Source organism: Chenopodium album, chromosome 27 (assembly GCF_948465745.1).
Source record: "Chenopodium album chromosome 27, dcCheAlbu1.1, whole genome shotgun sequence".
In the NCBI taxonomy this organism is placed as follows: Eukaryota; Viridiplantae; Streptophyta; class Magnoliopsida; order Caryophyllales; family Amaranthaceae; genus Chenopodium; species Chenopodium album.
The window spans coordinates 4,261,716-4,275,157 of NC_137860.1; the positions used below are offsets into that span (position 1 = coordinate 4,261,716).

General features: G+C 35.8%; 3 protein-coding genes across 3 annotated transcripts; all 3 read right to left on the minus strand.

Annotated features, from left to right (window-relative positions):
• Positions 1-1,477: 1,477 nt before the first annotated feature.
• Positions 1,478-2,955, minus strand: LOC145621387 (uncharacterized). The gene is made up of 2 exons (XM_081676127.1): positions 2,716-2,955; positions 1,478-2,600 (listed from the first exon to the last, which is right to left on the minus strand). The coding sequence occupies exons 1-2, from the start codon at positions 2,767-2,769 to the stop codon at positions 1,845-1,847; spliced, it is 810 nt and encodes a 269-aa protein (XP_081532253.1). The 5' UTR covers positions 2,770-2,955; the 3' UTR covers positions 1,478-1,844.
• Positions 2,956-4,165: 1,210 nt separating this feature from the next.
• LOC145621282 (uncharacterized) lies at positions 4,166-7,451 on the minus strand. The gene is made up of 10 exons (XM_081676025.1): positions 7,297-7,451; positions 6,950-7,153; positions 6,335-6,372; positions 6,027-6,135; positions 5,912-5,935; positions 5,735-5,803; positions 5,445-5,483; positions 5,231-5,333; positions 5,074-5,131; positions 4,166-4,694 (listed from the first exon to the last, which is right to left on the minus strand). The coding sequence occupies exons 2-10, from the start codon at positions 7,118-7,120 to the stop codon at positions 4,415-4,417; spliced, it is 891 nt and encodes a 296-aa protein (XP_081532151.1). The 5' UTR covers positions 7,121-7,153; positions 7,297-7,451; the 3' UTR covers positions 4,166-4,414.
• Positions 7,452-11,628: 4,177 nt separating this feature from the next.
• LOC145619577 (uncharacterized) lies at positions 11,629-12,353 on the minus strand. The gene is made up of 2 exons (XM_081674292.1): positions 12,106-12,353; positions 11,629-11,902 (listed from the first exon to the last, which is right to left on the minus strand). The coding sequence occupies exons 1-2, from the start codon at positions 12,351-12,353 to the stop codon at positions 11,629-11,631; spliced, it is 522 nt and encodes a 173-aa protein (XP_081530418.1).
• Positions 12,354-13,442: the final 1,089 nt, after the last annotated feature.

The following is a 13,442-nucleotide window of genomic DNA, read 5'->3' on the forward strand; positions in this document are numbered from 1 at the left end:
CTTTTTTGATACATTAAGAAGAATCACTGTGATGTGGTAAATGCTACAATATAAAGTAATTTAAAAAAAAATCATTATCCTTGTAGCCATAATTTAATTCGTCCGTTCACCTTTACTAATCACTTTTTTAAAATAACACGACCAAAATAATACAAAACAAAGGAAGTAGTAGTTACAAAGTTTTAATATTCCAAGTGACTAAGTGAGTGTTATAGTGGGAGCAGATAGAATCAGCCTAGCAATATATTGTTACAAATAAAAAATATTCCATGCAAAAAAGTAATATAGATTCATGTTGACAAGATTAATAAAACAATTAGGTTTATAGTTTAGTAATAGAGTAATGTTATAGTTGGGCTCCAGATTTCGGTGGTGATCCGTGGAACCCACTTTATCCGACAGATTAACCCGTTAGCCTCCCTAGTTGGTAGCCAATACTTAATCCAAACAAATTTATTTCAAATCTTATATTTTCAGTCCACACCTAAAACTACACCATTTCTATTGTAGGCTCATCTTTTTCTCTCTTTCTTATTTTGTTTTTCAACCCATTTACCCCCTACTTTTCTTTTTTCCTATTTCAAAAAATATAAAAGACAAAATTAAGTTTGTATTTTTTTGAGCATTTGATTTGATTTAGATGAAAGTTAAACACACTGAGGTTGAGTTTTGTGGACATGACTCGAAACAACATTGGATCTTGGCTCAACAAATCCCCGCCTAAGAACTCTTAGTTTTCATTTTGGGATTTGAAGGAAAGGGATGATGGCATTGCCCGGTAAACCTTCTTTAGCCAAAGAGATCCTAAATTTGAATTAGCGACGCAACTCAATTTGTACACGGAAGACGTGACCATAACATGGTTTCATGTGCGCAATATAATACTTTATAAGTAACTTTTCATATGTACTAGATAATGTGCTATAATGTATGTCTTCGTGATTTTGGTACATTTCGCTAGATTACAATTTGAAACCAACATGTAGTAAAAGGTGAATATGACTGTTTAATTAAAGTGTTAATATATACTTATATAGTACTAGTAGTTAGGGGTGGAGCAAAAATTCCGAATGTCTGAAACCGGTTGGTCTGAAGTCGAAATTGGACCTACTAGTTCTAGTTTCAGGTAAAAAAATTAAGAATCAGTTGCAACCAATTTAGATACAAATTCTAAATTTTTTGTAAGTGAAACCGGTTAAATACCTGATTACCCTACAAATATTAATATACTCCATATGTTTTTGGAACCTATTCAAACCAATTTCGAGTCGGATTACTATAATTTTGACTTGGTATTCGGTTTGTTAATTTTAAAAATTACTTTAGGACACTTTCTTAAAGAACTTTATCCTTTATGAAAAATCACAACCAAAAAAGTAGTCCAAATGTCCAAGAATTCCATTGACAAAATAAAACTCCCTATCATTGCATTTCTGACTTCACCAGTTGCAAATCTTACAGAAAGCTAACCCCTAATTTGGTCATCATTTACAGCTTCAACTGTTCATACAATCATACTACAGCTCTGCAATAAGGGACCAAATTTAACTGAAATCTATGAAACATACTAAAGATATCATCTTATAATATGTTCTAATATTGATTATATCTCATATCTCTAACAAGCTTCAAGAAAAACTGATCTAATTTAGCACTGAAACTACTCTTAGCAAACAAGTGCCTTTCTAATAGTCTAATAAATTAAGGAGTGTGATAAACCACTTCTTCCTTCACCAAATAATTGGCAAAAAAAATACTCAAAAACCCCACAAATCCAGCTCTTAGTAGCTGCATTTCTAGCTTAAAAATTACTGTCATAAAAATGATAATTAGTAGATTTAATACTAATGAAGAAGTACCCTTTGGTACTTACTAGCCTCAGAAGAAAAACCATCAGAAAATCCTCTTTTTCTGTTAACACTGCCACAAACATTAGGAAGAAACTCTTCTTGATGAACAATCTCTGGCTGAGTAGCCATTGCAGCCGGTATCGACACCGGAGGAATGTCGAAATTCTCCAAAGGCGGTGGCTGGTGCCTCCACTGAGGGAGTGGTCCTGCTAAGAGCAGAGTCTGAAGTAATGGTCCTGCTTTTATCACAGCCTGTAAGAGTCTCCCCTTTTCGGGTAACGGCTTCTTGGGTGTTAGCAGGCGCAGGGCAGTTTCCGGCAAAGTGGATGGTGAAGTTTGCAGTGGCAATGGTGATGATGGTGAAGAGATTATGCTCCCTTCACCGTCTGAAGACGACAAGTTACCTCCATTGTTGTTGTTGTTGGAAAACACTCTTTTTGTTGTTGTTGTTGTTGTTGTTGTAGGCTCATCTTCAATACTTGAAGATGATCCTGAGTGTACTTGAGGCAGAACCATTTGTTGTTGTTGTTGTTGTTGTTGTTGTTGCTGTTGTTGGATATAGAGTTTTTCAAGGAGAAGGGTTTTGCAATTTTCTTGAGCTTCATTTTTTTCAGTAATTGCTTTATTAAGCAATTCTTGAAGATGGGTTAATTGTTCTTCTCTCTTCCTAATCTCTTCTTGAGCTGCTAATTTTGTTGTTTCTAGCTCCAATGTTGTGCATACCAATGAATGCTTTAGCTCTTCTACACTCTGCATACAAAAATTCCCAAAAAAAATTTAGTACATAAACAAGATAGATGAATAAACTTGCCAGTGTTCGGTCTGACTATAATTTGAACTAGTAATGCGACAACTAAATTATTACCTTGCCTTGATAGTAGTAAGGCCAATTGAGAAGAGGAGTTCTCTGTGTCTCCATAATTTGCTGCAAATGAGAAGAAAATGGAATGAAGTGTGGGGGTTAAGAGTAGTTTTAGTGGTACCTACCTCTTATAAGGGTGACAAAATGGTAGTTTAGGTACTGTTTGTGGGTAGAAAATGGGGCAGTTTGTTTTATTTTTTTCTGCAGTATAAAGTGGGAGGAAGAAAAATTGTAAAAAGAGTAAGGTGGAGTTGGTTTAGACAAAGCCAAAAGAAGCCAAAATATAGCTGGAAAAATAAGGGGTAGTCCTATATTCCATACACCATATATGGTTAGAAGATATAGAGTTACTCCCTTCGTCCTTAAAAGATTATCTCATAATCTGTATTTTGTACTATATAAAAGATGGATATTCTTAAAAAGTGTCTCTATCCTATTTGGTAAGTTTTTCTACTTGCAACTTTAATTGTTTTCACTATTTCTTTCTTCATCAATAACTGTATCTATCCATGTACAATACACAAAAAAAAGTGAAATTGGAATTTGGGGCGATCTTTTTAAGACGGATGAAGTATAAATTGTTGTATTAATAGTAGTGTCAATTATCAATCAAAGACTTGAGTAGCTGTAGCAGGAACTTGTATTTTACGGAGTAAACTAATATCATTCTAGTATGTCTTCCACACTTGCTTGGAGTCTTGGATTGTGAGCTGTGTTGCTTCTTCTGGGTCTAGTCATCCAAAGTCTGTAATGGTCTATTCAAGAGGAGTGTATTCAACGACTCTTTTAATTGATACTCCGTAACTTGTTATCTTCAACTTATTTCGGAAACTTATTGTACATTGTTGTTAAAATCAGATAACATTGAGACGAATCTAACATCTAAATTGATATCTTCCCACATATTGTATAAAAATATGGTCAAATTATAGTTATACATGTATGGACAGGCAATAAGAAATGATATTAAGAGTAATTGTTACACCTCTTGCCGTAAAAGAGGTGTAAAAAACAGGTTCTGAATAATATTTGTACACCATTATTGTTAATGGTATATGTAAATTAGTATCATTAGTCCATACGTTAAAGTCAACGGTTCAAATTTTGCCTCTTAATATCAGATCTAGGTTATGTTATTAGTCATTGAGAATAGAACATAATCCTCCCAAATGCATCCTAACAGAAACCTCATTGCAACATATAAATAGGACCAAATCTACAGAGAAGCTTACAATAAATCAATTTGACATGCAAAAAACAAATGAAAGAGAAGTAACTTAAATTGGAGTAGTTAAAATTAGGTTAGGATTGCACTTTAATTTAGCTAGAATCAATTATTTTAAGGGTTTAGCTTCTAGCAATAAACATGAATTTGCTGGATGACAATCCAGCATACTATTGGAAGCTAACAGTACTGACCTACTGCAATTAACAAAATTCTACACTGTAATAATGGTTGCAAGATTTCAGAAGCTGATATTGCATCAAGTCAGAGGCTCAAATATGTTACAATAAGATCAGACAAAAATATCCTAACTACTTCAGTATTAGAAGGATAGCTTTCACAAATCTACAGCAAGCCATAATTTCCAGAGCCATGGACATCAGTGGCTATGCATTAACAGAGATTGATTTACGATGTGAGGAATGCCTAGTTGGCCTTTCCAATCGAATCCACACGGGCTGATATTCTGCAGGGTTACTAAGCTGGTCTCCTCATCTTTTTATTAAGTGGAGGATCCTTGTATGACTGAACTTTTTCTGTAACCCTGCGCAGTGGCCTTCCAATTGACGATTGTCGTGCTCTTGTACTATTTGAGGACTCTGAGAGACACTCTTCATCATCTGCTTTATCAGAGGTTGATTTACGACGTGAGAAATGTGTAGTCTGGTTGGTAGCATCTTTTCCCACTTCAATCTCAAACAAGTCATCTTGTTTCCCTGGGGGCTTCAACCTCGCTGATTGCCTCCTCAAACAACGCCTGAACACATAATATACAAGATCTCAGGTCCTCAGACATCTAATATCAGAATTCTCCAATAAATCCATCACATAAATTACTTTGACGTGCTAGCAAGCATGATTCAGGACTATTTATTCATAAATATTGTTGCTTGTAATTTATTCAATCTTTCTCTACATAATCAAGAACCAATCTAACTTATTTATAGGAAAAGGATGAGACACGGTTATGCGAGTAATATTGCATGGCCACTTTAAAAAAGGGATAAGAAAAAGGGCATTAAGAAAGCATATATCCTCCAGCAATAATTCATTTCATACTCACTCATAATATGAAGAGAAGAAAATGGAATCTAAACTACAGAGCATGCTAAAATCAACCAGACTACACAACTGACCTTTTGTTTTCCACCGTCTCCTTATCAACAGCTTGCTGAGATGTTGTAGGTCCCAAGGCTGCAAGAGTGAGATATGAATGTGTTAACACACGGAAAACATAAATTGGTGCTCAGGATCAAAATTACAAAAACATATAAATCAGAAGAAGCAAATTACATTGACTTCTTGCAGGGCGTTCTCTTTTCGTTTTGGATACTTTGTTCTCATTGTCCTTCAGTGGTTGCTCCACAGCTGCTTCTTCTGGTTTAGGCTCTTCTTCCTTCACCAACAAACCATTATCAATTAGAAAAAGATCACAGATAGCAAAAAAGTTCACACATTCACAATACCGGCTACTTGCACACAAGTTCACTGCCAATTTCCAAGATACCTGCAAGCCATTTGTTTTACAGTGCACCTTTGCCTTTTCCTGCAAAATATTTAAAGCAAACAGAAAGAGGACCATCAGCTACCTAGTATTTCTGAAGCTTGTAGAAGGATTAAAGCTCAGCAGAATTAACTTTAAAGTCTCAAAGCAGAAACAATTTATTTTACCAGTGCATTTCAACCATTAACAAAAGTTTGAATCAAAGAATTATTATACTAAATGCATGAGGACAAGTTTTCTCTCAAGGCTTTCATGCAATCTAATCCCTAAGACTAATATGAGAAACTACGCACCTTTAGTTCAAGAGTCATTGCTTTAGACAAGGCATCCTTGCTGAGAAGCTCATGTTGTAGGGTTTTCAACTGGATATCAATCAGATTAATCGGTTCATTAAAAAATCCTCTAAAATGTCAAGGAGACGGGATTTCATTCACCAATCTCTATATAAGCAGTTACATGTTCTTACTTACCCTATCTTTAGCCATGTTAAGTTCCTGCACACATAAATAAAAGAAAATCAACACTCCACTCAGCTAAAAAACTAACTTTAAACAACCACTGTCTGCATGAAAAGGATGCACCAACCGCTAACATCTGAGTATTGCTTTGAGCAAGATGCCAATTCTGCAGCTGTGTTCTCTGAAGATTAACTCTCAGCTTCTGCAGCTCAACTCCATTTGATTCAATAATTTTACTTTACATATTAGTAAAGGAAATTCTGAAGATAGTTTAATATCCGATTCGACATTCTAAATTTCCAAGTATAATTTACTCTAAACATCATCTTTCTGACATTATTTTCTGAGATTTACTCTTATAGGTTATTAACAACATAACATAATCCATAAACCAAGCAAAGCCAAAACTCAAACAGAATTGAAAATGAAGGATACTCTTTCGCTTCTAAAAGTTTCTTCATCACAGCATTTTCCTGGATCACAAATTCAAAACATAGAATGATCATTAGGTTGTATAAACTACTAAACTAGACCCACTGCCCAAAATCATAATGCTTCTTGGATGGTAAACGAAACCCATTTCTCCCAAATAACAAATTTAAGCTGTATAATGTCCATCAATAAACTAATTTCAAACAAAATCACAAATTGTAAACTAAACCTAATTCCCTAATCAAAACTACAAAACATAGAATGTTCATCAAATTGTAACCAAACCCATTTCCCAAAATCACAAATTTCACAATGCTCATGAAATTATAAACTAAACCCAAATCCTAAAAAACACAAATTGTAAACTAAACCTAATTCCCTAAATAATAAACTCAACACATAGAAGCTTCATCAAATTGTATACAAAACCCCATTTCCTAAATTCACAAGTTTTGCAAAATTCATCAAATTATAAACTAAACCCAATTCCCTAAGTAACAAAATCAAAATGTACAATTTAAAATTGCAAATTGAACTCAAATCAACCATAAAAAGAGGAAATATTCACCAAAAAAAAGACGAATAAATTATAAGAGAATAGAAGAAAAAGGGTTTCACCTGAAGAATTTTTTCCATGTAAATTTTACTGGAAGAAGTATCGGGAGCAGGTAAAACATTCTCCTGATTCTTGAAAGGCGATTTGTGTTGAGAATGCAAATTGCTAATATCAGACAATCTTTTCCTCATTTTACTAAATGTTGAGCTCTTAATCGATTTATCACCCTTCATCGATAACAACAACTTCGGCAAATTAGATTGAAGCTGTTTGAAATTATACTTCAGAAAATAAAAATCAAGGGGTTTTTTTTTGCTACAAAAAAACTTAATTAAAATGAAGAAATTTATAGTGAAATTGAAACAAAGTAAAGCGGCAAGAAATTGAGTAGGGTAAAGAAGAAAAATACCCAGAATCTGGAGTTCAAATTAAAGAACGCAAAATCAGTGAAGATTGATTGACCAAAAATCGAGCAAAAGAGGGAAAATTCTGTGATTTTAAGAAATGGGTTTTTGAGGGACAATGAGAATAAAGTTTGAGAATCGAAGGAAAAACAAAGGTGATTCAAAGAAGTGTGGTGGGGGAGAAAGAGAAAGAGGAAGAGGAAGAAGCTTAAAGAGGTTTGGTGTTACAACGGTGATCCGAAGCTGAGGTTCGAAGTTCGAACCGACATTTTGAAATTTTATTGGCGCCCGAGCCACATTTGAATTTGCTTGCTTGGTTTGGGATCTAGCCATGGACTCATGGTTTTCAGCAACCACGACAAATAGTCGGGTTTGGTTAGGTCGAGTGACTGTGGACAAGGTCCGGTTTTGAGCATCCTTCTCACTTTACCTTATTTTTACTGAATTGAAATTAATTTTACTGAACTAAAATTATTTTTGCTAATTCTCTATAATATTTATATTTATTGATTTTTTTGTTTTTTTTTTGTTTTTTTTTTGTTTTTTTTTACTAAAGTCAACTTATTTTACTAAAGTGAAATTATTTTTACAAGACTAAACTTATTTTAATGAATGAAACTAATTTTTACTGAATGAAAATTATTTTGATTAATTGAATTTTTTTTAATCGAATTGAAATTATTTTTAATAAATATTTTTGTAAAGTGAAGTCAACAAGACTTTAATCAGGTAAATTGTGGTAAACTATCTTGTGCACGGCAACACGAATCTGTAATCATTACACGGTGTTGGGTTGAGCCAACTTTGATCGGGTCACGATGTGTGGCTGATTGTTTCATTTTTTTAAAAAAAGAATATTGAACTATTGAATGAGGGAGCCCCAGTTTCTCAATTCAGAAACATGAGAAGATTATCAAATGATAAAAGTGGTAAATATTAACGGGTTTATCAATTTTTTTATTGTTTTTTGTTAGCTAACTCACCCTCTTGACAGTCTTAGTCTTGGTCTTAGGGCCTCTTCCTCCGTTCCCTTCCGTCTCCTTCCATTGCTTCAACTTTCTTCATCATCCCTTCTTCAACCTTATCATTCATCATCTACCTTTCTCATCATGACCTCAACTCCATAGCAAACGTCATGCTCGACACCACAACAAACCCTAACTTCAACACCCACCATTTTCAGGGGCGAAATTAACGAAAGACCCTAAAAGAAATATACATCCTCCATTTTTTTAATTGGCACCATTTGACTTTTGCAATATTCACAAATTACACTTTGACTAGCTTTTGTGATTTTTTTAGTGCGAATGAGGGGCTAGGCCCCGGAAAAAAAAAAAAAAAAAAAAAAAAAACAAAAAAAAAAACAAAAAAAAAAAAAAAACAAACAAACAAACAAAAACTAAACAGGAATTAAACGTGGCAAAGCCCTCCTACACTATCATCATGCAAGATACGTCCTAACCCAATATGAGGGAATTAAATCAACTCAGTTGAGTTGTTTTGGACGACCCCTTGATTTGCTAGCCAATCTGTAGCGTTGTTTGCCTCTCTATAAATATGATGAATCTGCACTTGCCAATTGCCCTATTCAATAAGCTTCTTGCACCTTCGAATGATGTGATACCCCTGGCCTCGATGAATCTCCTCATTTGTGAGAGCTGCTACAACAAGCCGGCTATCAAGTTGCACTTGAACCTTGGTTGCCCTGATTCTTTTTGCCAAATCCAACCCATATCCAACTGCCTTCAACTTCGCTATAAAAGCATTGCAATTCCCAAATTTAAGAGAGAAGCCATGAATGAACTTCCCCGTATAATCACGGATCAAACGCCCACCACCTGCTGTCCTGGGGCTCCTTTTGCTGCACCATTGGTGTTCTAAGCAAGCCATCCAATTGGTGGAGCTAGCCACTTGACATAGGTTTCTTCCCTTCTTCTAGTAGGACGTTGGAAACTACTCACCTCATCACCCAATACGCGTCATACCTCCTCAAACCTTGCTAGGAGAAAATGATTTATATCGATTGGATTCTCATTAGCTCTATCGAAGACATAATTGTTCCTCCACCTCCATATCACCACAAGGTTATAGTGAAGTAAGTAGGCCATATTTATTTCAGGGGAAAGATCATTGCGATTTTGAACCTTTATGTTGTGCAAAATCCATTGTCAAAGGGTGCCAGAATAGAAGTTCGGGTTTAAAGCAGGACCACCCACTTGCCTCCAGACCTCCCTAGCTACTCGACAATCTCTGAGCGCATGTAGAGAAGTCTGCTCATGTGTATTACAATTCTTGCACCATGGGTTATCCGTTAGATTCCTCTTCAAACGGTTTGCATTTGTCATAATTCGATCATGAGTAGCAAGCCAAAGGAAAATCTTTGCTCTGTGGTGCACTTTTAGCTTCAAGATTAAACTCCAAATCGGATCATTCTCAATTGTATGTATCCTCTCTACGAATAATTTGCATAGCATATTTAATTGAGAACTTACTCTCAGTAGAGCCACCCAGTAAAATAAGTCACCAGAATTAATATCATCATGCAAGGCATGTGCTTCGATTAATTTCAGAATATTATCTTGGAACAAATCTACAAATTCCTCCCACTTCCAACCATTTTCAGCATCCCATAGCTCTTCAACTGTTGCTCCATTGAGATGCGGGGGGACTTCAGCAATAGCAGCATCTCGCAAAGGGCTAGGCATTGCCCAATTGTAATCCCAAAATAGAGTTTTTGCTCCATTTCCAATGGCTACTCTCGAACCCGCACATATAACTTTGGCATTATCGGTAATACCTCTCCAAACGTTTGACACGTTTGATTTAGCTTCGAACTTGTCAATATCACATCTCCCTTTACAGTATTTAGCTGTTAGAACACGAGACCATTAAGCATTTGGTTCCGTCAAAACTCTCCATCCTAACTTAGTTAGGAAAGCGGCGTTTGCTTGTCTCGAAGATCGAATTCCCAAACCTCCTTGTTCTTTCGGCTTTTGAAGACATTCCCAAGAAAGAAGATGGATACGACAATTTTCCTTATCTCCACCCCAAATAAATCTCCTATTTTTTTTTTATCTATCTCATCAAAAATTGATCTTGGAATTTTAGCCGTTTGCATTGCATATGAACTCATAGTGGTCAGAGTTGTCTTTGCTAGAGTTATACGGCCAGCAAGAGATATGTATTTTGACTCCATCCCGCGAGTCTTCGATCAATTTTCTCACATAGGTATGCAAAAGTATCACGAGCTAGTGACTCTACTAGTGAGGGTCGGCATACCAAGGTAGGTTCCTAAGTCATCCGTTGCATCAATACCAAGCGCATGACATATGCTTATAGTATCTTCAGTGCACATGTTTTGAGAAAAATAATTCGAGACTTAGGATAGCTAACCCTCTGTCTCGAGGCACGGAAAAATCGGGCTAGGCACTCTTGCATGAATACTGCTTGCTCGACTGTTACCTCGGCAAATAGGATATTGTCATTGGCGAAGCAAAGATTGGAAAGTTTGGGTCCATTCCTACTTGCATAAATTGGCTTCCATTTATTCTCAATAATATATAGATTCTCCAATGAGTTGGTTCAACCTTTCCATACGTAACACAAAGAGACTTAGAGATATAGGGTCTCCTTGACGAATACCACGCCCCGGCTTAAAAGTTTGAGTCGGTTCTCCATTCCAAAGAACCCTCATTGATGATGTAGTAACACATTCCATTATAAGCTCGTTAATTAGAATAGGGAACCTAATTTCATAGAGGGTGTTACGAACAAAATCCCACTTCAATCGATCATACGCCTTTTCAAAATCAATCTTAATTGCCATAAGACCCTTTCCACCGTTTTATTCCTCATTGTATGAATTACCTCTTACATAATCACAATATTGTCAGTGATTTGTCTTCCGGGCACAAAACTCTATTAAGTACAAGAAGTTAAATGAGGCATCATTAGCTTAATCCTGTTGACAATTGCCTTAGTAATATTTTGTATGCCACATTACAAAGGCTAATCGGCCGGAATTGGGTTGCAAGCTCTAGAGTATCCACTTTCGGTATGAGCAATATAAATGTTTCATTCAAGTCCTCCGGGATTCCCTTTACATTATTCAAAGCATCCAAAGCCACTTTGTAAACATTCTCACAAACTAAATCCTAGTGTTTTTGGAAAAATAGGGCTTGAAAACCATCTGGACCCGGTGCCTTCATTGCTCCCATCTCAAAAACAACTTTTTCAATCTCACATCTTGCAAAGGGTCGTGAGAGCAAATCCCAATCACAATTTGTAAATTCTAGAAAAATATCAGAAGGCATTGGACCATGGCTCGATTGTTCCTCTTATTCCGCAAATAAATTTTTAATATATGAAACAATGTTTTCTTGAACACGTTCCTTCTCATATAACCACTCCCCATTGGCACTGTCTTTAATGGCTGTGATATTGTTCCTCCATCTTCTAGCAATAGTACTCAAGTGAAAGAAAGAGGTGTTACAATCACCATCACCATCCTTTATCCATTCCACCCTCGACTTTTGATACCATAATAACTCCTCTTGCTCATAGACCTCATGAAGTTCCTTACGTAGCTTTGCTTCAAGTTTGATGAGGTCCCTAGTTTTTTGATCAACTAAACATTTTTGAACACCTGTTATTCTTGCTAGCAAATTTTGTTTTTTTTTTTTTTTTAAATATTATGGAACACATCTTTGTTCCACTCTTGTAAATTCCCACTGACTTTTTAGAGGAGAGGTACAATAGGGAAATTTTTATCCCACTTCTCCTCCATAAAGCCACGAAATTGCTCATGATTCAACCAAGCAGCTTGGAACTTGAAAGGCTTGTTGATCGAAGAAATTAGTGCAAAACCATTGGGTGCAATTAGAATCGGACAATGGTCCGATTGGATAGCGGGCAGTTTTTTAGCTTCAGCATTTGAGAAACGAAGACTCCATTCACTGTTACACAAATCTCTATCAAGTCGAGCACTAGTTCGAGTCTCCGTAGAATTACCACGTGCCCAAGTATGGTTCAGGCCACTGAATTCTACCTCCAATAAATTCATATCTTCCACCAATTCATTAAAACGAGCAGTACGTCAATTAGTTTCCGAGCAAGAAGTGCTACGCTCATGATTAATACGAGTATCGTTAAAATCACCAGCTAGCATCCATGGTTTGTTATGAGTAGCTGCAAAATCTTGCAATTCATGCTACAAATCACTTCTTTTCGTTGGATCCGGACTAGCATACACGGCTGTGAAAAACCAATGCTCCTCTCCAACACGCCTAATATCCATAGTAATATATTGGTTGTGTTGATAAATAAGTTCAACCGTCACAAGATCAGTCTTCCAGTACACCCAAGTCCCACCACTACAACCTTGAGCATCCACCCTAGTATGACCTGCATATCCCAAGATGGCATAAATTCTTTCGACTTGTTGACCCCCCATATAAGTCTCAACAAGTGAAAAAACATTCGATTTATGGTTCCTTATTACATCACGTAACGCACTAATAAAATTACGACTTCCGGCCCCTTGCACATTCCACACCATGCATGAAATAGGCAAAGAATTTGGAGCTAAATTTGGTATTGTGTCTTCTATTAAAACAGGTATAGTTGGTGATGAACTAACATATGCACTAGAGATAAATCTCATTAAACGACTTACTTCATTGGGTATTCTCAGAGTGAACACCAATTCTATCGGCTCCGGGATCGGCTCCATCCATGATTCGATCCTCACTTCTATCACATTCATCGGGGGGTCGGCTATGCCCGCAAGATGCATAGAAAGAAGGAAAATGGGAGATGCATTGAATGGAAGTTTAGAACATATTATTATATAGGAAGACATGCAATATTCTTCAAAAATAAATAATAGATAAAAATAACACATGCAAACAAAAATAATTGAAATTCAAAAAATTTCATCATAGAGATGATTTAATACATTGTCCTTAGTATATAGTCATTTTCTTTTTTGTCTCAAGAAAACAAAAGGTAATATAAGAAGAGTGATATCTTTTCTACAAATTGGTTAGCAAATGTATGAATCTTGTACTCGGGTAGTTTTTCTAGCATCCTATTCAATTCAATCATTTATTGATAAGCACTTTTTAGTCTAACAAAGTTCATCTTATTGGAA

Coding starts and splice junctions, on each gene's coding strand:
- LOC145621387 (XM_081676127.1), bottom strand. CDS start 2,769: ATGGAGACACAGAGAACTCCTCTTCTCAATTGGCCTTACTACTATCAA. Junction 2,601..2,715: donor CTTACTACTATCAAGGCAAG/GTAATAATTTAG, acceptor TTTTGTATGCAG/AGTGTAGAAGAGCTAAAGCA.
- LOC145621282 (XM_081676025.1), bottom strand. CDS start 7,120: ATGAAGGGTGATAAATCGATTAAGAGCTCAACATTTAGTAAAATGAGG. Junction 6,136..6,334: donor AAACTTTTAGAAGCGAAAGA/GTATCCTTCATT, acceptor TAATATGTAAAG/TAAAATTATTGAATCAAATG. Junction 4,695..5,073: donor GAGACGGTGGAAAACAAAAG/GTCAGTTGTGTA, acceptor TTATGTGTTCAG/GCGTTGTTTGAGGAGGCAAT.
- LOC145619577 (XM_081674292.1), bottom strand. CDS start 12,353: ATGAATTTATTGGAGGTAGAATTCAGTGGCCTGAACCATACTTGGGCA. Junction 11,903..12,105: donor TTCAAGTTCCAAGCTGCTTG/GTTGAATCATGA, acceptor TCAAAAAACTAG/GGACCTCATCAAACTTGAAG.